Consider the following 27692-nt stretch of genomic DNA (forward strand, 5'->3'; position numbering starts at 1 on the left):
AAATCTCCCATATACAAAGTTGGTTGAAGAACTGAATTGCATAGCCCTGGGGAAGAATAATGACATTGAAAGTTTCATAGGTAATTTGGACTTGGATTCTTCTGTTCTGTTTTGCAAGAAGTGCACATTGCATTAGCATCACAAATGCAGAATATGATCATGCTTGCCAGTAACTACAAATCAAGTGTTTTTTACACGTGTCATAGTGTGATTTAGTGACTTGGGGTAGTGTGCTATTTGTGGTTAACTTGCTTAGCCTCAATGAGGGTGAAATACTCAGAAGGGAGGAAGGATGGATTTGTGGTTTACGTATGAAATTGGAAAACAGGAGTTGTATTTTTGGTTTGATGACAGATTATTTGATTTGTGGGAAAATCTTTTTCTGTTCGTTAATTTCTGCTTATGTAAATGGGACAGTTACAAACAGTATTGCCTGATTCCACTGAATGAAGATAAATTGTAAAGTCATTTCTGTGTGATTTCTGTCCTACCTACTATCTCTACCAGTATCTGTCAGTCCAGCATACAGTCTTCTCAGCACATTTTTCTCAGTATTGCCTGTCCAGTCAATGAGAGTATTCCAGAAACTGTTTTTGTTCTGTGTTTTTTCCCCTCAGGAATGGTTATAACCACAAAGAGTGTATCAGAAACCTGTATTTAGCCCTGCAGCTGAAGTTTTAAACCCTGGGACTGCTAGGCACAGTCTACCCCAAGTGAAGTAAAAGTAAGCAGTATTGTTCAAGAGGAGCAGGTCCCACACAGACAAGAAAAGTTCATTTCACTTGAGAAAACTATACGTAAGCTTCATTTCATTAGAACGGGGTTTCCTGTTGTTTACATGCTTTTTTAGTTGATGTTACCTATATTACCTGTTATATATACTGCTCATGACATTGGTTCTTTAATGGAGTTTAATGCTGCCCTGTATTAGGTTTTTTTCAAAAATACAAGTACTGTACCGAGTGGTATTTCAAACACATTCCTGTCTGCGTTGTATAACTGTAGTGTGCCAGACGCCACTCTTGTCACACTTGCCATCCCAGAAGCAGCAGTTGTCATCACCTATGTTAACCTCCTTGCAGCAGAATTGGCACGCCCCATTCTTTAGAGCATTTCTTCACTCTCTGCCACCTTATCACAAAAATTCAGTTTTATGTGTAGTCAGATATGTCTTTATGACTTACGGTGTAGAATACAGCAATATAATAGATACCTAGGGCTTCCTCCTCTGGGAAATTCTAGATAATTCAGAACCTAATGGGCACAGGCAACTGCAAGTATTTTAAACTTGTCCGCTGCTCTCAACACAGAGTATCTCAACAAGTCTAGGGTCTGGATTTTCACAAAAAGGTCTCAGCCTGAGTTCAATATATCCATGAGACTGAAAGTCTGAAATTAGGGTCATGGCTGATAGTGTGGCTTCTTTTGCGCAAGGTACATAAAGATTTTTATGGGGGAATGGAGAAGAGTAAAATAAGAATGGTGGGAAGGATCTCTATGCTTGCATAAAATAAACGCCTTTTCAGGCAAAATTTACCTTCCTAGTAGCAATTGCTGCATGTGTTTTCCCTTTTTCATACACGAGGGTACAGCATCGCTGTTCAAAATGCTATGTCTTCCTCTCTATTTCTGCTTCACTATTGCTGATCTGCAGCAAAAAGCCTGACTACTGTGGCCAGGAAGGCCAATGGCATCCTGGGGTGTATTAGAAGGGGGTGGTTAGTAGGTCAAGAGACGTTCTCCATCCCCTCTACTCTGCCCTGGTGAGACCACATCTGGAATATTGTGTCCAGTTGTGGCCCCTCAGTTCCAGCAGGACAGGGAACTGCTGGAGAGAGTCCAGCGCAGAGCAGCAAAGATGCTGAAGGGAGTGGAGCATCTCCCGTGTGAGGAAAGGCTGAGGGAGCTGGGGCTCTGGAGCTTGGAGGAGACTGAGGGGTGACCTCGTTAATGTTTACAGATATATAAAGGGTGAGCGTCAGGAGGATGGAGCCAGGCTCTTCTCGGTGACAACCAATGATAGGACAAGGGGTAATGGATTCAAACCACATCTGGAATATTGTGTCCAGTTGTGGCCCCTCAGTTCCAGCAGGACAGGGAACTGCTGGAGAGAGTCCAGCGCAGAGCAGCAAAGATGCTGAAGGGAGTGGAGCATCTCCCGTGTGAGGAAAGGCTGAGGGAGCTGGGGCTCTGGAGCTTGGAGGAGACTGAGGGGTGACCTCGTTAATGTTTACAGATATATAAAGGGTGAGCGTCAGGAGGATGGAGCCAGGCTCTTCTCGGTGACAACCAATGATAGGACAAGGGGTAATGGATTCAAACTGGAACACAAGAGGTTACACTTAAATTTGGGAAGAAACTACTTCTCAGTAAGGGTAACAGACACTGGCCCAGGCTGCCCAGGGAGGTTGTGAAGTCTCCTACTCTGGAGACATTCAAAACCCACCTGGACACCTTCCTGTGTAACCTCATCTGGGTGTTCCTGCTCTGGTGGGGGGATTGGACTGGATGAGCTTTTGGGGTCCCTTCCAATCCCTGACATTCTGTGATTCTGTGGTCATCCATCCAAGTGCTTGATCTATTGCTGCTGGACTTTTACTGCTCATGTCTTACTGAACATCAGGTCAGCCCACCCCGTGGCTTCACCATTTGCCAGGCTTTCATACTGCTTCACAAAACATAAGGCACAAAATTGCTCCTGGTGATACTTCCAGCACATCTCCATCTTCTTTATATTACTTTGATGCACACCTACACAGCAGTGGGGTGTGGAAGACAGTTTTATGCACCTTGAAATGTCAAGAGGTTTGGTTCTTTGCCAGCTCACTCAGTAATCGTTCTAGTATCCTGCATATGAGAAACTACATAGTTAAGAAAACACCATTGGCATTGATAAAGCATTGCCAAAATAAATGAATTAACAAATGACTGGATGCTCAGTCCCATTGATGGGTACAGAAGTGCAATACGTGATCTTTCAGCGGCTGGTTAACTTGTTTTTTCAGGCTGATGTTCCAAACCAAATTCTTCAGGCAGCGAAAGTTAACCAAGAGCAGACGGTCTTAATTGGAGCAGGCACCACATCAGACCAGCACACTAGTATTAAGGTATGAGAGTGCCAAACAGGCTCTGAGGAAATCTTAAATACTCAGTGCAGTCTGGAGACATTAAATGATCTTACTATCATTTGTGAGTATGCATGCTTTAAAGGAGTAGCATGTGCTTTAAAGTTGTTGTGTACATAAGTACCACTATGCAGCATTGCATGAAAGAGTTGATTTTATGACATGTCCCTTTGGACATCACCAGGAAAGTGTCAGGTTGCCCTAGACTGTAATTCAAAGTGAAGTTCAAATGTTGCTTTTGGCACCTGTCCTGAACTTGGCTGCAGTGTAATTTGTGGACACTTTTTCTAGTAGTTGGAAAGATGCAGGCAAATGTTAGCAGAAAGAAATCCCTGTGGTTATCACAAACAAGATTTCTCCCCCTTTGCCCACAAAGTCTTGACTGCCACTTCATTCTGCAAGGTCTGTTATTCCACATCATGCACCCAAGTGAGAAAAAAAAACGTGATCAATCAGTCAAGAGCTGGAAATCAGCTCTATATTTCAGGAAGAATCTAATTGGAGCCAGATGCTCTCCTGTCTTTCCCAAATGCCACTGTGTTGTTGTCTGTCAGCTTCTCATGTGAATGAAGGGAACTGAGTTTGGTCCTCTGTGCAGTTTTTGTATCTGTCTGAGTCCTCTAAGAGGGCTCAAAGCATCAGTAACGAGTACCTTGCAGAATCATCACTTTGTAGCTTTACAGTTTGTGTCTGAAAAGTGCTAGGTTGAGGCTGTGGACAGAAAGGACAGGGAGTGTATGGGCCTGAAAAGATGACAGAAGGAAAGAGTATTGGAGGGGCTTTCTGCTGCAAACTTGAGCAGAAAGTGGTAAAACCACTCTGGGGAAGGATATAATTTTCAAAAGCTCACTGGCACAATTTGCATCTTGTGCACCTTTGTGTAGGGTTGCTCGAATTATCTGTGAAGTGTTCTGAAGATGGAAAAATGCTCAATACAGAACTACCAGCTCAAATCTGAAGGCTGAAATGATATTTGGCATTCGAATGCTCTCTAAAGGGTTTGGTTTTATGTTACAACATAGCCCCATTGATCTTTGTTTTCTGCTTCTAGGCTGCAGCCAGACCCTTGTAAGAACAGCTGATGAGCTTTAGCCTCCATTTAGCTACAAATCAAAATCAATGCTGTGACCTAGTCCAAGTTGTTGGCCCCATCTGTCTGTAATCAGAGGGATCTCAGATCAGTTCTGACCTTAAATTGGTGACAAGCTGTTATTTCAAGTGTCCCCCAGTAAGTAACAAGAGTTGCAGATCATAGAAACAACACAAAAATAACTGCTGTATTTTGCCATGTTAATGTGGCGTACAGATGCGGTTGTCACTCTTGGTAGTTGTGCTAGGATGTCATTACACAGATAATGTTTTCACTGGTTGCTTTTTTCTTCTGGATGAGGGCTATGACACCTTATGTCACACATGCCAACGTCTGAGAGCTATTCATAGGACTGTGTGTGCCAGAAAAACAAAACAAAACACCACATCCTGTAATTCTTTCAAAAAGCTTGATTCTGGGAGAAGTTTGGTTGGCAAAAAAAGGCCAAATCTTAACACTTTTGGCTTTAGAGGTGCAGAGAGCAAACTTCGTGCAGTTCAAGCTGGAAAAGCTCATAAAAACAAAGCCCATCCTTCTTGGTGTCTTCAGGCTTCGGTTTTCGTTTCCTACAGCTTGCCCGGCCCCTGTCAGGAGGAGCTGGGGCTCCCACGCCAGGTGTCCCGGTGCGGCGGGCGCCCCTGCCGGGGACGGGCGGCGCGGCCGCTCCCCGTGCGGCGCCTCCTCCGCCAGGCGGGCGGGCAGACACACAGGGGTTCGCCGCCGCCGCCGCTCCGGAGCCGTCGCAGCTCAGCCGGCGTCGGCGGCAGCCGGACCCTCCCGCCCCGCAGTCCGCCTTGCAGGGCGCGGTGGGGGGCGCCTCCGCCGCTGCTGCCCAGCCTGGGCTCCCTGGGCGGCCAGCCCGCCCCGCCGGCCATGGAGCTTTCCCTGCGGCTGCTCCTGGCGTCCTGCCTCTCCCTGGGGGCAGCCGGGGAGTTTGACAGAAGGTAGGCGCCGGCTCCCGCGGGGCGGTGGTCGAGGGCTGGCTAGGGAAGTTGGTGTTTCCTCGGGCAGGTCGGAGCCGCCGCGGGGAGAGCGGAAGGGCCGGGGCTGTCCCCTGGGTGGGCTAGGGGCTCTGCCGGCTGTAAACGGCCCTGGGGCTCCGAACTGACACTAGAGCGCCGGGGCGCGAAATGGCGGCGGGGGGCTCGTTACAGGCGCCCGGAGCCCTCGGCGGGACTTGTCTCGGTGCTCCCGCCCCCGCAGCCAAGAAGCGCCCGTGGGCACGGCCGGCGGGCTGAGGGCCCCGTCCGGCGGGCGGCTGCAGGTGGAGACGTGCGGCCGGGGGAACCCGGTGCCGCTCCCGGGGCTCCCCCCGGGACGGACTCTCTGCGTCCCGTCGCCCCGTCCCCCCGCCTTTGGCCCCCTCACAGCCAGTGCCGCGCGTTGCTCGGCAACTTAAATACGGGGTAAGGTATAAAAAGTTTATTGCCCTGGCAGGGTTGCATCCTGCAAGAATTAAAAACAAAGCACTTTGCGTGCTGTAAGAGTAAAATTAATTTATTGACGCCTCGAGGCACTTGAAACAGAATATGGCAAAGATTGCAGCTCAAGTTTTGACATGAATCGGTGAAAAAGAACGCTTGGAGAGCGTGTGTGTCGTGCGGAGCTGTGTCAGGTGTAGCGAGCGGCTGTGAGGCGCCTTGGAGATCGCTTCATGGATGCTGCATGAGGGGACAGTAGCAGTTCTGTGTGCGTATCAATCAGCCAGCATGATCCCTCTCCAAGGATTTCATTTTAGGATTTGTTCACATGCAGTGTTCACATGAGTTTCAGTTTGTTATTGAAAAATATTTAGTGATTTATGGCAATGCTTTGTAATTGCTTGAGGCTGTGGTGTCTTTTCCTTGGACAAGGGAAGAATACGGCTCTCCTTTTGTATTCCTGTTTAACAGCTCAGAAAGCTTTTGTTTTGATTTTTTTTTTCTTTAATGTTTTAGTGGGAAAATTTGGCCATATATTGTGAAATAAACCAAAGCTGAAACTTTATGATGGTGGTTTATTCTGTGTTATAAATTCTGTGATTCAGATTTCTGAAATTATTCAATAATAGCCTGGGAGTGGCAGCAGTGAGCGTATAGCAAAGCATGTCTGTTGTTCTAAGCTTTACAAAGTTACCCTAATTGTCTTTTTTCTCTTTGCTTATAGTCATTTACATTTTCTGAATTACACACAATACTAATGATCAAAATATTATAGACTCACCTTAGAAAAGTTACTGTTTTCAAAAACAATATACATATCTTCATGCAGAAGAGGTTTTTGCTGGTTTTTGTCTTTTATTTGTCTTAATCTAGAACAATTTTATCTAATTCCAAGATGTTTTACCAGATTTTTTTTTAACTGTCTCTTTACAGGTGGCCCAGACACATGGTCTCCTCCCCAGGACTGTGTCGGTTTGGGAGTAGAATTGACTGCTGCTGGGGCTGGGCCAGGTTGTCCTGGGGGCAATGCCAACGTGAGTATCATTGCTGCTGGGGCTTCTAGTCACTTGTAGAAAAGGCTTGTACACACCTAGTCACATCTTTCACGTGTTCACGTGCATCCTCACAATGCAGGGCTTTTGCGCGTGTGAGTCTGAATTCATTATAAGGATGTTGTCAGGTTAAAATTCTGTCTTCTATTAACAGTACTAAAAAGTATTGCAATCAAGCAAGGTACAATTTATTTAGGGCAATGAGAATTTGGGAATTTCTGTTTGGTTTTTGCTTCATTTCATGCTGTGATCTAATAGCTTGATGTAACACTACCATGTGTCATGTTACAAGTACTATAAGGCAAGAACATTTGCATCTGTGAAGGAAACACAAATTATTGACATTTCACTTAGAAAGTTGATGGAAATGTCCCAGTTGGTGTTAAGTTCAAACATTCTTTCAGTAACCTCAAACTAAGGGTACAAATACACCTGACAGCATCCTTTTAGTGGGTCACACGTGAAAAGAAACATCTCTGAGATTCTCACATCTGTCTAGAATCTTTGATATAATTGCAGAATAACCAAGGAGATAAGTCTTCATCTTTAACTACAGCTTCAAAAGGTATTCTGTGGTGGCAGCAGCTAGCACTGTGTAGAAGTTAAAGTTGTTAGGAGTGTCACAGGGACCTCAGCTTGTTAAAATTACGGCCTTTGATACTGGGAACACTTGCTCATGTGCTTAACAGTGCATACATGAGTGGTATCTCCCAAGCTTTTGCAGGAGTTAACCTATTGGTTCTCTTATTTATTTATTTTTTTTAAATTTCAATGCAAATTTCTGCAAACTAGATCATTTTCTGCCAAGTCATTTTTAATGCAAGGCAGGTATTAAATACTATAAGTTCACTGGTCTTCATGGCTGTGACTGTAGGTGGCAAATATTAGGTAAAAGATAGAAATAGCATTGGCAATCCGACTGTAGACTCTCAGCAAAGGTTTTGTTCAAATCTGTAAACAGCAAGACTGGCTTCTTCCTTCCCAAGTGTATTGAAAGCCCACAATGTTTAGTAGGTATATAAGATGACTAGTAAAAGAGCTATGTAAAGTATTTCTGGAACATAACATCCCTGATACTGTTTTTTGATGCAAAGTTCTCAGGTTGGTATCTCTCAGGCCATACTGTGAATCATTTTGATTTTTAGGGCTGTAGTTGATGACAAGTAGTCCTTTCCCTGGGATGGGTGTTTATAGAGAAGGAAGGAGAATGTGAAATAGGTTGACTGAGGCTTCTCCAGGGGTGATAGAATCTATGTCCATCTTTCACAGATTTTTTAAATTTGAAAATCATCGAGCATTTAAAGGCTTAACTGGTAAATATCAATAATTGACATTGTTTAAAACAAAACCAAATACAAACAAAAAACAAACCAAACAAAAACAAACATCCCCCACCCCCAACCAAACACAAGAACAAACTAAAAAAGTCCAAAACAGTAGAAGAGGCTCACAGTGACCCTTTTCTTAGACAACTCCTGTGTTGTGACAGTAAATTTCAGCTTATGTTTAGGTGGAAGTCAATTTCAGTTACATTTGTCCTTCAGTTTCTCACTGTCACCAAGTCTGATTTGGGTTTGCATTTTAGTGATCTTGGGAGACAGACATAGCATAAAGTGATACTATCAAAAGATTAATAATTAAAAGTTGAAAACAAGATACACAATACACAGAAAGTATTTTTTTTATTTTTTACTCTTGAATTTTGTCAAAAGTTCATTTGTAATGCCAACATTTTCAGATACCATACATCCTCTTCTAAGGCTAAAGGCAGCTGAATTCCCACTTCTTCCACTGCACCTTAGTCCATTATTCTCAGATTTGTTCTCTATGGATGTTTCCAAGAAGTGCAGAGATGGATTTTCTGTGGTCATCTCCAATAGCCAGGACCAGACTTTGAAAGGAATACCATTATCACTTAGATGTCTACATGCATTTTTCCCCATTTTTTTCACACTGATAATTTTTGAATTGCTGATTCAGAAGAGTCACAGATATTTGGGTGAAGGCCTCATTAAAAACTTAGCAGCTCCTTCTAGTTTTCAAAATCAAACTCTTAGAAAAATAGAGCAAAAAAGTCGGCCCCTGTTGTGGGTGGTGAAAATTCCAGTCATATCACAGAGTGGGAGAGTGCACTAAATGAAAGTGAATCTTTCTAGTGCTCGCAGCCAAATAGAAGATCTGTAGTTAGCTCTCCACCTTGGGAATGTGGCATTTGGTATGAAGGATTAACCTGGCACAGAAGGCAGCATTCCTGGCCTCAAAGGGAAACTTGAGTGTTTTACTGTACAAAGGAATATCCCTGAAAAATTTCCAAAAAGCCATGCACACCATTATTTCTCCTGGTTTCTCTATAGAGAAAGACAAACTTCTCAGTCCTGTCCCTGAAGTGAGTGGTATAAATACATGTCAGACTTTCTCTTTTCTGTTTCTAGAATAAATTGTATTTGTACAATGAAAACAAGTATAGAGTCCTGCTTAAAGATTAGTAGTGAGACCCAATTTACAAATGAGTTCAAAAAGGAAGCTGTAAATATTCAGGCAATAACACTGAACTCTATATTAGTGAGCTCAAACTGCTTTTCTCAAACTAGTTTGAGCCATCCTTGGTATGCTTGCAAGTACTACAGCACCTTTGGACTCTCGCCTGCTTACTCATGCATGGTTTACTACATAGGCACTGATGATCTCTGAATTTATCTTTCTGACAACAAATGTAAGGTGAGAGCCACGCTGGAGGCAGAGTGTAGCAAGAATATAGGCTCCAATATATGGCAGGGTTGTTCCTGTTTGTGGAGAGCTCTGAACCATGATGAGCCAGTTCTATTTAATATCTTGTGATACCAATGATCTGAATGAGGAGATCAAGTGCACACTCATTAATTTTGCAGATGACACCAAGCTGGGTAGGAGTGTTGATCTGCTGGAGGGTAGGATGGCCATAGAGAGGGATCTGGATATCAGCTGGATCGTTGGGCTGAGGCCAATTGTATGATGCGAAGTGACAGGTCACAACAACCCCCTGCAACACCACAAGCTTGGGAAAGAGTGGCTGGAAAGCTGCCTGGTGGAAAAGCACCTGGGGGTGTTGACTGACAGCTGGCTGAACATGAGCCTGCAGTGTGCCCAGTTGGCCAAGAAGGCCACCAGCATCCTGGCTTGTATCAGGAATAGTGTGCCCAGCAGGACCAGGGAAGTGATCGTCCCCTTGTACTCAGCACTGGGGAGGCTGCATCTCAAATACTGTGTTCAGTTTTGGGCCCCTCACTACAAAAAAAGACACTGAGGTGCTGGAGAGAGTGCAGAGGAGGGAACGGAGCTGGTGAGGGGCTGGAGCACAAGTGTGATGAGGAGCGGCTGAGGGAGCTGGGGGGAGACCTTACCGCTGTCTGCAACTGCCTGAAAGGAGGTTGGAGCATAGAGGGGTTGGGCTCTTCTCCCAGGTAACAAGTGATAGGATGAGAGGAAATGGCCTCAGGTTATACCAGGGGAGGTTTAGATTGGATATTAGGAACAATTTTTTTACCCAGAGGGTTGCCAGGCATTGGAACAGGCTGCCCAGGGCAGTGGTTGAGTCACCATCCTGGCGGTATTTAAAAGATCTGTAGACGTGGCACTTAGGGACATGGTTTAGTGGAGGACTTGGCACCTGTTAGGTTTACAGTTGGACTCTATGATCTTAAAGGTCTTTTCCAACCTAAATGATTCTATGATTCTGTGAGCTATGGGCAAGCAATCAGTAACATACCTGGATACATTTTCTGGTGTCCAGCTGAGCTGCTCCACCAAACATGCATGGGCATGCCTTCTGCCCACAGCTATTGAGAAAAAAATGTTAGCTTAAACCAACTGTGCGATTTAAGATAATGGTTTAATTATGACAGAGGTTTAAGCCTAAGTCAGCTCCAACAGGGAAGGATTGTGGGACAGCTGACAAGCCTAACTCACTAAGCTTTGGTAACTCAGTGCTCCTGATCTTCGATCTATAATCTGTCCATAGAGATGCAGATGGAAACTGAACTGTGTTAGCTAAACTTGCTTTTGTGAAGTGTAAGCAGTAAGCATAATTGTGCTTACTGCTGCTTAGTAACGCAAGTCAGCATAACTCTGCTGTCTTTTTCACTCTCATAAGCGTGTAAGAAGTTGAAATCAGACCCCTCCTTTAATTCATGCTCTTTAAAACATCTTCTGTCTCCTGTTAATGACTTACGCCAATCAAGGCTTTTACATGTAAGGAAGTGCATGTAGCTGTAAAGTCGCTTCCAAAGCCTGCCAGTGTCAGCTCTAACATCTCAGCTGGTGTAAATACTCTCTCTTCAGTGACGTGAAAGCATCTCCACAAGTGCCCTTTCCAATTCCAGCAAATGCAGTTAGAAGGTGTCTCTCCAACTGAAATAATCAAGAACTTTGAAACAGGTTGAATTTTCTTTCTTCCTTTCAGGTTGTGAACACCAAAGTGAAATCCATGTTAAGGCAACTAGATCCATTTTGTGATTGTTACAAATATACCCATCTTTTCAAAGGGGCTGAACAGATGTAGCTCAAATTCATTGGCATTTCCAAGTATTTTAAATTGAAAATCCATCCATACTTATTTAGTGGTCTAATCTAGATCTGGAAGGGTAGATTTATTCCATCACTAATGTTATCTTTCTGAGGTTTTGATCTGGTATGTAGACCAGGTTTATTGGTAAAACCTGGTGTACAGAAGGGCTCGTTTTGGAAGCAGCAGCAGTGATGTTTAAACAGTAACTCTTAGTTCATATGAAGTCACCTCATCATGCATGTCAGAACTGATCCTTTACACTGATGGACTCACAAAACCAGTACTTTAAAGTTAGATGTTAAATATCCCAGTTGAAATTAGTCCAGAAATCCCATTTTGTTGCCTAGACTGTGGGATTTACTTAACACCATAATAATTAGTAGTTGGAGTAGTAGCTTAAGTGGGAGTAATCATATAAAAGCCTACTTCTGTGAAAAATGGTATGTTGATAAAGTACCTGATGAAGTGTGTGTAAAAATAGGGCTGTTTTCTTGCATTTTTATGTTATTATTGTGCACACAGCACAACTATAAAGCAGAACAAAAGTGAGAGGGTAGAAAGAGTTTCTTCTGGATTTCTTCGCATAGCAGGGAGTTTTGCCTTCTTGTGGCAGAGCATTTTTGGTGAGAGCAGATACCAACAGCACATTTTTAATTCATAACTCCTTTTGCATTATAAGGCAACTGTATCTGTGCTACTGAGTGTGTTGTCCTAACCCAGAACCCCTTCAATGGGTTTTAAAGCATACAGGGAAAACCAAGTCAGGGCATGCATCATTGCATGTTTCTTGCACAAGCACACTTTTCCACGTGCTAGCAGAAAAACTTGCATTAGAAAGTTGATTTGACTTTTAGTGTGTTCTTCAGCATTAATTTTCATGGTTTGAAACGCTTGGGGAAGAAAATTTCCAGCAGTGGTGGGGCTGGAGCTCAGTTCTTTGAGCTGGATGAGGAATGTCAGCTGCAGAATAGAAAACTGTTGTGTCCCTTCCTGTATTGTAGCTACTGTAGTCTAGGAGACCTGCTGAAGCCTGTTGTCTCATCCCTCTAACATGATGCGACATTATTCTGCAGGGATGCTGTCTTTCCGAGTGTTTCTCAAGGAAAGGGTAGTCTGGGCCTTGTTGTCCAAGTCTCTGCTAGGTCAGAGGTAGACCAAGCAGCAGGAAAGTCCTTGAAAGCACTGCTGACTGACTCGCACCGTGTACAGAAATCAGCTGTGAATATAAACTCATGTACTGAGCTCTGGAACCTGGTTAGCATATCAGAAAACTAAAATATGGAATAAGAGATGCACTCATTTCCTGCAGAGACTTATGTGAGGAGTAGTGTGATGCTTTTTGTTCTTCAGTATGGAAGTGGAAGTTCTTCCATTTGGTTTCCAACAGGCCATCTGTTATCTGAAAAATAGATCTACGTGGACGTTTTTGCCACTAACCCATCTTGGTTCCCTGGAAGTTATTCTTAGAACTAATGGTCTGCCTGCCTTGCTTTTAGCTAGCTTACAGATATCTCTGTAGTTCTTTCAAAAGCTATAAAAATGGTTTCCACATGCTTTTGTCTTTCATGAACAAAATACACCTGCTTTGTACTTGGCTGCATGTCCGTTTGTAATTGATTTGTATGCTGGTTGTATGTAGTCAAGGCACACTGAAGATGTAGGCTGCCTTTTGCTTCAGAATTTCAGCTGCAGTTTAACAGCCAAGAGCTATAGAAAGAGATACTACTTTAACATAATTTAAAAGGTTAAGCAAGATTTTTTTTTTTTAAGAAAAGCAGTATAAAACGGTTTCAATTCTCATTCTGCGTTACAGTTTGGACAACTCCTTTGCTAGAGTTGATGACAAAAATGGTTCCTTTTGCTGTGTACACATAGGTACAAAACAGAAGGTTGGATCTGCAGCTTCCAGAAGCGGATGCAGATCTACCGTCAGATGCCCTGTTGGCATGAGTCTGCATGACTTCTGCAGTCAGCAGGAATACTTTGTGATTTTATCTGGTGGACAGAAAGTTTGACTAACAGAAAAGATGCTGAACAGGAATAAAATCCCAGTGATCATGGAGTTTACAAGCAGTGATGTTATTTGGTTACTTCACTCATTTCCATGTTAAATTCTCCTTAAATGATAACAAAGTCTATAAAGTCTGTCTTGAGAAGGAGTTGTGAAGATGAGTGCGCTCTTTCAGAGTGTTCAACTGCTGTAACTCCATCTGGTTATCTCCTTGTGCTGAGGTTCGAGTTGTTCTGCTTAGAGAGCAACACTAGAGTAGGTCAGCAAAGTAGTTTCTCACCACCTTACACTAAACCCATGACAACTGGCTTAAAAGCCCAAGGACAGAGCCATCAAGAAGTTATACAGTAACATAACCCTTTAGCAAAAGTGTAAGTCAAGCCATCAGTTTACAGCTCTCCTTAGCATTGCATCATTAAAAACTTTAATTGAAGGACGTGAGGTTAGCATTTAGATTCAGTTAAACCTAGTAGAAAGTGTTGTATTTTGAGAGATTCTTAAGAGGACCAGCAAGAGAGAGAGAGGCGCTTGTACAAGCTGATGTAGCAGCTGCATAACCAAATGCTTTGCTGGGGACTGTGCATGCTGCTGCCTTCTTACAACAGTTGTGAAGAAACTTACACTGTCTGTGCTGCTGCTCCTGTCCTAATGAGCTTAAAGACTGTGTATCTGTACTGTGCAATCTGTTTTCAGAGGTGTGAGGTGGCGGGAGCAGGGGGGAAAGGTGGCTGTGCTCTCATTGATGCCCAGAGGGAGATTTTGTATAACCAGTGATAATGTTGATGAGAGTTTGCCCATATAAATCATCTCCTACATCAATGGGAGAAGAGGCCATGAGCTGCTTAGGACTTCTGTTTCTTGCACATAACAATGCTTTCAGTGGAAATGGCAATTCTGTATAGTCCACGATGCACAAAAATAAACCATTATTTCGTCAATAATGAGCCATGAAAATACTGGCTCCCAGGGGGCTGACCCACTAGTAGAACCTCCTTAAAGTCAATAAGAGTTTTGTAACTGAATTTGCGGTTGCAGGAATACGATCTGTATTAATGCACTGTGTTGGAAGTGTTTCATTAATATTGATATGCATTCAGTCTGCTTCTTATAAAATGACCGATATCTTTGTGCATCCCTGGTACTTTTCAAAGAAAAGACCTTTTATACAGAATTGCAATACTGCTTTAATACTGCTATGCAAGAAAAAAAAATGAGGTTTTGCTATTTTTATTCAGTTTGTTTATTTTGTTTTTCAGTTTAGAAGCTTTATGCTTTTAAAGCAGTTATGACTTTACTACATTAAAGATACAGTATCCTTTTCTACTTCTCCGCTGCATCCCTGCTGCACTACATACATAGAATAGTAGTTTTGCAGTCCATTTTTCTTCAAGGAAATCCCAACAGTAATGTGATTTGACCATTTACAGCTGTAGTATATTCGTATTTGGAGCTTCTCTCAAAGACTAGTGACAACTTGGGGAGCCTCCCTCCACTGTAACAAATGCTAAAGGATTTTCTGGTTAAAACTAAGTCAAACCAATGTAAGTTGCAGTCATAGCACACCCTTAAGTGTTGGTCACATAGTACTCAAAATACAAAGAGCTGCTGTTGCTTAAGTCCCAGTCTTTTATAATAAGGCTATGTAGCCTAACAAGCTGTGCTGCTAACATGAATTTTATTGGCAATTAAACTGACTTAAAACAAGCCTGAAACATTAATCTGTGTTTCCATCTTATTTAACTTTGGTAGCATATCTAGTTTCATATGGTAGTAAGAGCTAAAAAGGTCTCAAAGCATTAGTTTTAATTTAGATGACATTCAAAATTTAAACATTATAAAAATGACCTGTAAATTTATATGCCAGTATGTTTATTGGTTGCACATGTTCAGATACTTATAAATGGGTGTAATTTAATTACTCTCAAATTAGCATCCAGATGTCAAACCTTTACGTTTGCTCTGTGGAGATGCAGCATTAATAATATACACCTATGTTATAATGGAAGGATACTGTCTCTTTAAGAATAGCATTTATGTTCTGTTGATAGAAACACTGAACCTAAACCATGAAACTTGAGAATTTTTACAACTATGTACCATATGAAACATGACAAAGTGTAGCTCCTTAACTGATTGAATAAGAATAGCATCATGTCATTATATTGAATTATTCTCATGTATCAGAATGTGTTGGTTAAAGCTCATAATGAAATACTGATGTAAGGTATTTCCATTTTTAAATGTGTACCAGAATTTTGTTTTATTTCAGAAAGGCTCTGAATGTTCAATGTGTGTAAGTCTCCAGGAATGTAACAAGTTGATAAAAACCCCAGCCAAGTCCATCCTCCTTACAGAAAAAAAAGCTGGAATTTCTTTTTTTGGATATTTGTTTTGCAGCTTTCTACGTCTTAAGGCAGAGAATAGCCAGCCTAAGGTGCCAGCCCAAAGGTTAGCTGAACATATTTCTTGAAATAATTTTGACAAGGTTATGACTTGGAGTTACGCCCTCTAAGTCCTAAGTTTACGTGAAAACTATAATACGTGACAAGAAGATGTAGATGGGCTTTTCTTTTTTTCTTTTTTTAAACATTTGATTTGGGGAAGACGATGGGGGAAGGAGATTAACAGGGCTGTTTTATGCCAGTCACTTACTTGATGAGATACTTATTTTCTAAACTGTTGCACTTTTCCCTTTCCACTCTTTTTCTTTACCCTCAAGCCCCAGGCAATATTTTTTCCTTCCTGCGAATTGTTTATACTCCCAGCATCATATTTACAAGCTGTCAGGAGGCCTAATCTGCTTTCCCAGTATTGAATCATGTGTGGTGGGAGGTTACTTTGGAGTGGCTGAAGCACTTATTGCCCCCCATCGCCTGCTTTGCACCTCCACTATAGGTTGTCATTCCCACAACAGGGAAACTTTGCAGGAGTGTACAACCTGGCACATTAGAGCAAAATCAAATCAACACTAGTTTACAGTGGTACCCAGGGCTGTCCTCTGCTGCTGCTCAGGAGTTATATGCCTTGTTTGCTTATCCCTGTGGCTGGAGCACCAATCTTCAGAAAGGGGAGGAAAACAAGCAGCTGTTCACCTGTCTGTGGAAGTCGACTTTGCTACTGCGACACACGAGTTGCTCTGCTGAAGCCAGTGGGTTTTAAATTCTATTAAAATTAAAATTTAAATTCTATTAAGCAAAATAGCAATACGGCCCAGTTTATTTTCTGCTACCACACATAGGCACACTCATGCTAGCCTGCTCCTACCTGCTGGAATTCAGTAGACACACAGAAAGATTCAGGTAACGAAGAGGCGTATGAGATGATAAAGCACCATTCTTTCACTGATTATCATGAGCCACTTGAACTGCAATCACTAAAAGCTTGACAGAGCATGAAATATTTCTTGCCTTTCTAATTTTGCCTTGTGTTGGATCAAATTTTTACTGATTTTTAAAACAGTATTTGAGTGCAAAAACATTAGATTAACTTTCACTGACTTCCTGAAATCCTGTTGATGTCAGTGTTACTCATACTGAAGTTGTGCATACTTTTAAGTGCTGTTCTGAATAGCAAGGCATTCATGAACCAGGATCTGGATTTGTGTACACGGTTTAGAAACACATTTGGCAGCAGTCACAGGCAAGCGAAGAATTCACTGCAATGAATAGCCCACACTGGCTGCGGTTTGTCATGTTAATGTGCTGTTACTGGAATCCTATGTGCAAACTGAGTAACTGATTGACCCAGGCAAATGTAGTGGTTGCGCATGAAAAATTAGGAGCCACTTACTTAATGGAACTTACATTTTACACAGAAGCTTAAGCGTGCATTTTGACGTTTGTTACAAATAAGTGAAGTAATTTGTGAAAAAATACTCAGGCATTAGATACTACCATTTTATCTGATGATATTATCAGTCTCTAGTTAACAGAAGTTGGTTAAGGACATTTATTATCTTTCAAAAAATAGGATAAGAAATGTTTTGCATATGAAATTATCTGAGAATTAATACCCAGTTGCCCTAGTCAGGCTTATTAAGCTCTGCAGAGCTATATGTTGTGGCTGCTAACATACTTAATTTGGGAAGCAAAGTTATTTCTTCAGATGTAGTTCTGTAATGTGAGTTATGGGCATGACATGTTTTTACCACCTACTGGTAACTGTGGTAGGTTAAGCTTTATGCATTCTCCTGCCTTTTTTGTGTAGTTGAACAAAACAGAAATGTGTAACTCTGAAAGAGCTGCAGTGATTTATTTTACAAGTTAGCTCATACCTTTAGGTCCTAGATCAAAATTACTCTGAATAAGGCAGATTTATTTTCCAGCGTGTGTGTTTATGCAATTGCATAATTTGCAAAGAATTGCAAAAAAGTAAATAGAAATAGATGTGAGCTGAAGTACAGATCTTGACGTTGTGGTCTGTTAATACCACAGGAAAAACCACCAGTTCCAGGTGAAGGACAAAGCATAGAGGAGAGCTTGTTTCACCAACATGCAAGTCTTCTTATAAAGTTGGCACTTGGGAATGTATGTAGCGATCTTAAGATTGGGAGTCTGCTGTGTATTCAGCAGTGTAAGATGATCCAGTAGAGGTTTGTGGGGCTGGCTAGTATGTAATCACCTCTGGGTTGAAGCATAAATTAATTTCTGTGTTTGGGCAAACAGAATTTTAAGGAGCTGTGATTCCGAGTCAGAATAAATAAGGGGCTATGTGTAACTTGGGAAGAGAGGGCAGAAGCAAGGCCACTTAAGCATATGGCCGGCATAGTTTGTTTCAGATGCTGGTATTCTTATGCATATTTTTAGACTTTGGAGAGGTGACGATAGAAGTTCGAGGACAGGTTGAACGTCCGCAGTCTGTTGTTTTGAGGGAGATTTGAATGGAGTGATGCAGAAAGAACAATCAAAGGGCAACTTCTGTCAATGAAAGAGTCTTGTGGGCATTACACAAGAAAAAAGATGCAAGGGATAAGAAAAAAACTATTAAGGAACAGAAGGGAAGTGGAAAACTAATTGAAGAATTATACACAAAATTATATCCAAGGCTGTTTTGATGGAAGATGCAGCTAGGAGTGTTGGAAAACCCAATAAGAGTTAAATTGATAGAGATACTCCACTAGGAAAGCTCAGGGATTTCCATTGTTTGCCACAAATGAAGAGGAGGAGTTAGGCAGGTAGGAACCAGGCAGTACAACTGTCTGGTTGGGACTGTACAAAACAGTGCTTTGGTAATCAAGTGATAAGTCATTAACATTAAAATTATAGATGAGAAGGAATAGAGGGGACAGCATGTGGTGGTCACCCCTGTCCTCAAAAGGTGGGCAGCTTGGTGCAGGGGAACTGACAAGACTGGAGAGGGACTTGCAAAGGGAACTGTGTGCAGGGAGAAAATACAGATGAAATTTAAAAAACCCGACATTATAGACCCATAATAAATTGACTGAATGTGTTTTTGATTTATTGTATTTATGCAGCAATTAAAAAATAACAGTTCAGAATGTTTGAGTCATGCTCATACAGCACTAGCAGCCAGTAGTGACTGAGAAGATGGGTGGCTTCTGGCTTTCACACAAGCATAACACGTGCTGACAGCATGTGCATTTCACTAGAAATTCCTTCTCCTTTTCTCCCATACCTCAAAAGAAAGAAAAACCCAACCCTAAACTCAAACCACTCACTCATGTTTCAATTCCTTTTATTATTTTTACAGGAAATAGAATTTGTCCTGAAACTTAGGTGAGATTTAAATGTGGTATTTATCGTCTTGTTTTTGAGGGAAAGGTAATTTTTACCAACCTTTAAAATAGATTTATGGCCAAATAAAAAGCTGTTGAACACCTTCCTTGACTCTGAACTTGGTGGGAACCCAGACAGAGCAAAATTAAAATTATCAAACTAAAATGAATAACCACGAGACCAGAGTTTATTTCTAATAACTCTTGAATGAACTGGGCAACAATTGTAATGGCAAGTTTAGTTGTAGTTTATTCTATGGCTTAGATAAATAAGCGGCAGTTGGCTAATTGTGAAGATAGCTGTGCTTAGGATTTCTTCCTGTCTCAGTCCATATTGGTACTACCCAATGGGAGTGCCAGTTTAATGCTTCCAGAGAGAAATCCTTGAACAAATAGTAGGTCTTTGTTGAGCTTGATTCAACAACAAGTTAGCAGTTTTGTTTTTAGTGGCAAGCTTGTCTGTAGCAGTGTATCTTCAACTCCTGTTTAAAGCAATTACTATTATAAAGCATAGGAAGTTTTTGCTGCTTTTGGCAACCTTTTCAGATTCTACAAATGGCTTGGTGAGAGTGGCTTCATTCCTGAGAGGAGATGCTGTGGAATGGATCTGTGGTGGTGGCTGAGCTACAGATGTTGTGATGCTTGCTCTAAAGCACTTTTCTCTCGCGTATAGAGATGCCTCAGTTGTAACATTGTATTGAACTTCAGCAGCTGTGTATAAATAAGATGCATAATACTTAAGTAGCCAAAGTGCATAGAATGTACTCTAATAAACAGGCTTTCTTAAAGTACATTATTTGGCAGCAGACGTAGGTTTTCAGATGCCTGTTTAATGTGCAAATAAGGCGTTGTATGATGCTTTGAACTTACAGATAGCGGTTTGCTAACTTTCCTTAGGGTAGCAGAGATTTTTGAGCTGCAGGCTGCTGAGGGGCTGAGATCTCCTTTAACTAAGACATTTAAAAACAAAAGAGACATATCTGTCATGTGATTTAAGTGCATTTCATAATTGTATCTTGAGACTAGGATGTAAACTAGATTAGGGGTTACCTGTATGTCATACAAGACATTAAAAACTGCATAATACGGAGCTAAGTTTGAGATGTATTGGACTAGATGATCTCTTGAAGATCCCACAGATGCAACTGCTTGATTTAATAACAGGCCTATGTTACATGTTTCATATCTGTAGACAATTTTATGATATTTGTTTTAAACAGACACTAATACATAATTTATTGTCTATAGTAATACGATATCTGACCTACTTGGTTACCTGAGAGAATTAAGCAAAACATCTGATTCCTAATACAAACATATTTGACATTCTGAATTAGAGGAACATGTTCATTTCTAAATGAAATTAAAATCTCATTTATTTTGTTACTGAGTTTTATGAGGCTTTTCATCTTCAAGTATGAGGTCTTTTTTTTCTGTCTGAGCTGCTGCTAATTTACAGTCTGTGCAATTGAGAGAGGGACCAAGACTTCAAGAAAGTCAGCTAAACTAAAGTCGCCACAGGTTCAACTACTGGACTTCAACACTTCACACAAAGCTGATCCCATGGTGCTTTGTGTTTTTTAAAGCGTAATTATTCCCTAACACTGTCTCACTCCATAATATGGATTTTCTTTAAAGTGCTGTTGAAACGTCATGGAATCTTTCAAAAACATATTTCTAGTCATTCCTGTTTCTGTACTGTAGTTCAGATCACATCTTTTTCCCTAGTGTCTTCAAAGTCATGAGGTTGGTCTTCATAGTCTTCATTTTGCTGCCGTCACCTCTAATTAGTCTTGGGTCTATGACATCAGGAAGATGTGTGTCTCAGTGTCTAAATGAGCTCTTACAAAAAGATTTTTTCTGTTTCTGACTACAGTAATTGTGTTCAAGTACAATGTTCTAGAAGTTTTTAGTGACGTATCAGTTGCTTTTCCGTCAAATCTGTCCGGTACCCAAGGGCGTGCTTTTTGAAACATACATTTTAGTAGTCTAAGTAGCCCCTTTCCCTGATGCTTTAACAAAGAGATGTTTCTGAATCTGAATCTCGTTTCTTTGCTGCTGGACAGTGTTTCTTGGGAAAAAACCCCAAACTTTAACTAGAAACATCCTTCTCTGTTGTCTTTTAAGATATTCCTTAAGACATTTGTCAGAAAGGGGCTGCACCATTGTGTTAGGATGATCCCATTGAGAGCAGTGCTGTAGATTTCAAACAAGGTATGATGCTCTCAGAGGAAATCACTGACATGTATATATGTATGTGATGTTTAAACAAAAAAATGCCCTGATAATGAGGGGCAAATGCAGTCCTAAAACTGGAGCAAACTCATTCTACACTAACAGTTCCTTCTGTAGATGCATTTGTGGGAACTGGTGATTCTTGATACTTTCAATCTTATGGAAAAGATTGTAGAACATCAGAGATGTATTAGCATAGTTATTCCACAACCAAAACTAATTTATCGTTTCTATTTTGATTTTATTTAATTCAACCCTGTTGAAGAGCTTGGCTGGAATGCAAGCTACATTTTTGAGTGCCTTCTGACAGATTCCTGTTAAATTACATCCTTAATGTATCCAGTTTTATGATACAGCCTGTTGTCAAATTAATTAATATTGCAGCTGGATCTAGTTAGTTTGCGGATTCCAAATGATACTGTTTAAAAAATGAACTTAAAGCCAGGGTAAACAGTAAATCCTGATTACAGAGTATTCAAGTTCTGCCAGTCTTGCTTAAACAGTAGAATTTTGTGTCTGCAGTTTCTCATACAATGATAAACAACATTTTAGAGCATAGTAAATAATCTAATTTTCCAGTAGGTTGAAACAATATGCTTACTAATAGAAAGACATTTCTAATAAAAAAGACTTGGAAAAGTTGTTTAAAATTTTCAGCGTTAAAGTGGTTTCCAGAGTTATGCAGGATTCGTTGTGCTCTGAAAATATTCTTGTTAGCTAATCCTACATCAGTAGAAATACATTTGTGCATGAATTCTTGTATTTCTTCAAAAGCAATGCTTGTTCTATTATTGAAGTTTTAAGTTAGTGTTATGAATTTTATTGGTGTTCCATTGAGAGAAGTACCAAACCCCAGCTTCCTTTCTATTACTTATTGGAGTTCTGTATTTATGCTTCATTTGGAGAATTAGAAATTACCTGGCAAATTTGACTCTGGAAGCAGAACAGACCATCAGGTTCACATTCCGAGATTGGCTCTGTACAGCAGACTGAGTAATAAATGCTTGGAGTGTTCTGAGTAGAAGTGGCTTGGATGTGTGCAGTGATAAAGCAGCATGTAACAGTCAGTGCTGCTTTTACTTTTACCCTGTCCTTTTTTTCATCCAAAAGAAAAAAAAGTCATTCCCATGCTAGAATCCAGTCGCCTAAAAGGGAGAGATTCAGGCAAAGCATTGCTTAATAAGCAGGTAAAGAGTGTTGCTTTATAGAGAACTGTGAATGCATGGATTTGTGCTACTGCCTGCCAGTGACCGAACGATGGCTTTGTTTGTATGTCGCCTGTGACATGGATGTACACATTTTCCATATAGCTGGGGTGTGTTTCACTTTTACCCAGTTTAATGGCATGAATGGTAGTACATACATGCACAGAGACAGCAAGTGAAGGCACAGCGCCAGCTTACTGATGAGGTGTTAAAAGGGTTTAATATCCCAGAAACAGCACAACATAGTGGTATACAAAAATAGACTGCTAACAAGTATCTCACTCTTCCCACATTAATTGGGGTGGTGGTTACTTTTGCAAGCGCACTTGATGTTTGAACAGTGGTATTTGAAGCCTGTAATGATGCTGGAGGGAGGTACTGTTTGTTAGGTCGTTGCCATTTGTTTCAAAGTAAAGCAGTGTTAGCTGTGGCTGGAGTGGAAGAATGACGAGTATTCCTCTATTTGCAGCTATATGCCAGCCAGGATGCAAACATGGTGAATGTGTTGGGCCAAACAAGTGCAAGTGCCACCCGGGATACACTGGAAAAACCTGCAACCAAGGTAAGACAGTCAAGTCCAAGAAAGAGAAATTCTTCTTGAAATCACAGAACATGTGATGGTATAAAGATCATAAACAGAATTGTAATATGTGATTTATTAGATTTTGATGCCCAAGACACATTCACATACAAATGTATCTCAATGAGACTGTTTTCTTTTCCAGTTGTCTCAGCCTACAGAAAAAGTTAATAAGTTTTTGGAGTGCTGAGGAAGTATGGTAGAAAATTTAGAACTTTGTTGTTCAAAGGTGTACCGTGATGTTTGCTAACCTTCTTTTGACATGCTGATTTTAGAGTGAATTATTTTCTTTAAAAATAGATACCTATTTATATTCAGATTTACTAATCCTTCTCAAACTGATGTGGAAATGAATATTGTATTTTTCAGTTTTAAGTCCATTTATTCTGTCATCTCTCAGATTACCCTGTCTCCTTTTCCTTTTCCTCTGGGCAGACATTTTAAAGGAAGAGTTGTTATGATTTTATTATTCTACACCTGCTTTGGTCAGTCTGGAACTTTTTCAGTTGACATTGCAGTGAACTAACAGTTATGTGTATATGTAATCATTTTTCTATGCACTCATTACTTTAACAATATCAAAGAATGCTGTGCAGATTGCTGGAGGCTGCAGTCTTGAACTAAACTATTCACTTTCCACTCAGTGCTAAAGAAGGAAAAAATTGTGGTGATAAAGGATTAAAGGAAACCTTTTAGGTGGTATTGCTCAAATATTCTTGCATGGTATTGGGGGCAAAGTTGCCACGGCAGATGTGCATGAGATTTCTGAGCTGGCTGCTGACTGTGGTGTCTCAAATGTGTCCCAAATGTGGCTCAGGTCACTACAGCTTATATCTGTTCTGTTATATGGTGAGACGCTGGAGCTGTTCCTGGGGTCAGGGTGTGTGTTCTTGCCAGGTGCTGATTCCATGTTAGGATAAGACCTGAATGTGCATAGTGGATGCAGAGTCTGCTGGGAGGAAGTTCAAATCACACAGGATAAGTGTGGCCTGTGTTATTATACCTTAATATAGCATGTATCCTGCTCAGTCCATGGGCCATCTTTCTCATTTATCTTCTAGAATAACGATTAGTAATAACAGAAAGTAATAGTGTTGACAGAAGAAATGTCGGAGTTCTCCTGCAGAGACAGAAGTCTTTTTAGGATGTGTGAATGGTGCTGGGCTGTAAAGTATGCTCAGGTTCTTGGTGAAAGATGTTCTTAGAGTACAAGCACTGATAAACCGTCTTTACATCTCATCCTTTCATCGGCTTCGTGGATCAAGTGTATTCCAGGGACCAATACAACACAAGAACCTGGCCTCACAGCAGAATTGTTGAACCCGGACTGTCTGATGATCCCTGGATACGTGTCCTTTTCCAGTGGCAGTGCAGCAGCTGTGGTGATCTAGACCTTGCTTTGGGTCGCTCACACCTTAGGATTAGCTGATACTCTTTTATTATGTTGCTATCAGCAGCAACTGAATTGCAGTGACTTGCACAAGAGCTAACCATGTGCTCCCTCACAGCCTTTGAATTTTCTGAAGTGGTTTTAGTGTTTCCTTTCTAGCTTTTGATTCCACATTTGCAGCTGCAAACAGTCAAGGAAAAAGCTGAGTAACTTGAAAGAAAATACCCTGTACCAGCTCTCTAATTTATAGTGATAATGACAGAACTAATATTTCTTTCAAAGTATGTTCATCAGAAAATTGATACCTGCCCTTCAATAAGATGTCTGTTCACAGACAATGTGAGTAGTTGTAAACTTGTGATTTTTTGCTAGCAATCTAACGCGTATGCAGGTTATCTTCTTTTGGCTGGGAAATGCTTTCTTTATGCAAAGCATGTCACACTACTTTTCTGAAACTTACTGTCCTCTTAACCTGTTTATTCCAGGAACATGATGCAAAGTTTGCTATTTTCTCTTTTGGTAACGCAACTCTTGTCAGCACTTTAGATATATAGATATAGATATAGATATAATTTTTTTTCAAATGATGAAGTAATGTGTATTACAAAGATCTGGTAATTTCCTTTTTATTATGCCTTCTTCCCATCCTGTGAAGATGAGCAGCTCTATACAAGTCCCCCTGATCAGAGCAGTGAAGCACTTCTGTTCCACTTTCTGGATGATCATGCAAGAAATATAGCATCAAGGGGTGAGACAATCCAGTATTTCAGGTGGCGTGCTCCTTCTACCTGCACAGCATGAAACAGTAATACAATTTCTTGCAAAGGAGTTGGAGGTTAATAACAAATGGCTGCGATGTGAATGCTGAACCTGCCAGTGTTGTTAGAATACAGAGCAAAAATCTGATTGTCTTTTCTTGATGCTGTGTGTCTGGATTCTGAAAAGGCTTGACTGTCCACCGTACTCATGGCCATAACTTGCTTTTGTTTCTTTCCTCTGCTCTTCTTTCAGGGCGTGCACTTTTTATTTGTTTCTGAGTTCCTTTTTAAAGTGAGGATGATGGAAATTGTTTATGAGATTAAATACAAAACTGATTTACATGAAGTTGGAAGTTAAAGAAAATGAGGGTTGTTAACTTTTGCATTTGGCAGCTGTTGATTAATCAGACTAAGTGATGTGAACAAAGTGCTCTCAGGGTGATACAAACCTCTCATAATGAAGTTTGACATGGTAGTGTGATGATAGTTGCTGGAAATGAAAGCTGATCTACTGTTTATAGTATGGTGACAACAGTTTCATTTTTGTCTTGGTTTCTAGTCCCTGTCTCTGTTTTCAAAGTCCAAGTAGATTTGGTATTGAATATTTGACCTCTATGCTGCCTGATCCACCTTAGCTAATAGGCAGAAAAAGGCTGGAAAGGTTTGAGTGCTGGAGTCTTCTACGGAAGCTAATTAAAGAAAATAACAGAGTGCACTGCATCCTCCTATGAGTGCCCCATTGTTAAGTGCACGCTAAAGTTGGTCATTATTCAAAATCATGTGTGATGCTGTGCAGCAGTCAAAGAAGTCGCATCCAGATTTACCAGTATAGCACTATCATTCTTTCATTCTGTTCACATTTCAATTTTGTTTCTTCAAAAACAAAATACTTGTGCTCAGCACTTGGCGCTTATATATGGACCTGCTTTCCATAGTGCCCAAAGTTGTCAGTCTGTTTTTTATGTACAGTGCTGTCTTACGTTAGTTTGAAATTGAGTGCTGCTTTTGTGCTGACATTTGTAGGCAACATGGGCTGAACAATGACATTCTTAAGTACAGGACAGTGAGTGGACATTCCCACAAAAAATTAAAAGGATTTGTTAAACTTTTCAATCTGTTGGGCTATGTATTTTAAATTCCAGTGTGAGATTATAAGTGACTAAAAGAAATTATGATATTTTATTAAAAAGAAAAAGGATGTGAAAGTGTTATTTTTATTACCCTTTGAGTTTATACATTTTAGCTCTCATTTATTTTTAGAGGAAACTTAGGCTATTTTCTTATTTCCTCTTTTGATGCATAGACGTTTATACTGAGATATCTTTGTAGATACTGCTTGGAATACACAATTGATGATAAGTAACCTGGTGTTTTTTAAGCCAGCATTTGCTCAAGAGGCATGTTGCTATAGCTGATTTTTGACCGCTAACGTTAGCCCCAGGTTTTTCTTGGAAAAATAGACCTTGCTTAAGGAAGAAGAAACACAGAAGCAGGTAGAGTATATGAACAGCAGGAATGTTTCCGTGCTCCCCCAGTCTGTGTGCAGTCCATCCAGCCCCTTCACGCTGTTTCCCGTTGCAGCGCGGCAGAGCAGGAACACTGATAGCAGATCCATGCAGGCTTTATGAGGAACCCGTGGGACCTGCCAGTAACCACACAATGTGCCTCCCAGGAAACCGAGCAGAGCTTGTCATGCAGTTTCCAAGTGTGTATCTGTCTGCACGGGGGGAAAAGGAGACAAAGAGAACTTGCGTTTTGGGGAAAAAAGATGAGCTGAGCATACGCTCTAACACACTTCACCTATTTACAGGCTGGCTTCTCTCTTAAGCAGCCACAGCACTGCCAGGACTCATTTTCTTAAACAGTAGCATTCATTCTGACTCCATAAGGTTAAAAACATCTTAATAGCTAATTTCCAAGGCAAAAGTGATAACCCATGACATGTGAGGTTTAGGTTGAAGTGGAGTTGTGCTAACAGCCTGTTTCCGCTGACCTTAGCTTTCTGTTACGTTAGCCAAGGTTAACAATGATGTTTTTTTCCAAGGCACAGACATTTTACTTTCAGTATGTTTTTTAAGATGTGAATCAAAGGAGTCAAAAGCCTGATGTGACAGCATTTGTTCACAGGCAGGCAGAAACAGAATGAAGCAAAAACCGTAGAAATAATTTAGTCAAAATTCCACAGACAGAAAGCGTGTGATATTTTGTTTGCCCTTAAGTTTATTTTACAGGTACACTTTCCTGCTCATAATGTAGATCTCATCTGACTTGATGGCAGTTGGTGATGGAATGTGGCACACAGGTGATACAGCAAAGGTGCAGCTCGTGGGGGCATGTTCCAAAGCTCTGCAGGCTGTACTCTCTGTCACTCTCCTCTTAAGGACCAGGAAGATCTTCACTGGCTTAAGGCTGAGAGGAGTTCTTACTCCTTTAAAACAACAGTTTTGTTAGTTTGCTCCTACTCTATCTAGGCTTTTTTGTTGCTCAACAATCGATTTTAGGAGACAAATGTATCAAGACCTACACTTCCCAGGTAAAAGGCATGAAG

At 40.9% G+C, this 27692-nt stretch overlaps 1 protein-coding gene across 1 annotated transcript in view; it reads left to right on the top strand.

Moving 5' to 3' along the window:
- Positions 1 to 5088: 5088 nt before the first annotated feature.
- Positions 5089 to 27692, top strand: part of NPNT (nephronectin) — a gene marked incomplete at both ends in the record, with an annotated part of 48583 nt that continues 25979 nt past the window's right edge. The window contains 4 exons of the mRNA XM_080343992.1: positions 5089 to 5159; positions 6570 to 6670; positions 15640 to 15690; positions 22886 to 22978. Of these exons, the coding sequence (XP_080200118.1) occupies positions 5089 to 5159; positions 6570 to 6670; positions 15640 to 15690; positions 22886 to 22978 (316 nt within the window). The remainder of the gene's footprint in view (positions 5160 to 6569; positions 6671 to 15639; positions 15691 to 22885; positions 22979 to 27692) is intronic.

This window comes from Nesoenas mayeri (genome assembly GCF_963082525.1).
Source record: "Nesoenas mayeri genome assembly, chromosome: 4".
Taxonomy (NCBI): Eukaryota; Metazoa; Chordata; class Aves; order Columbiformes; family Columbidae; genus Nesoenas; species Nesoenas mayeri.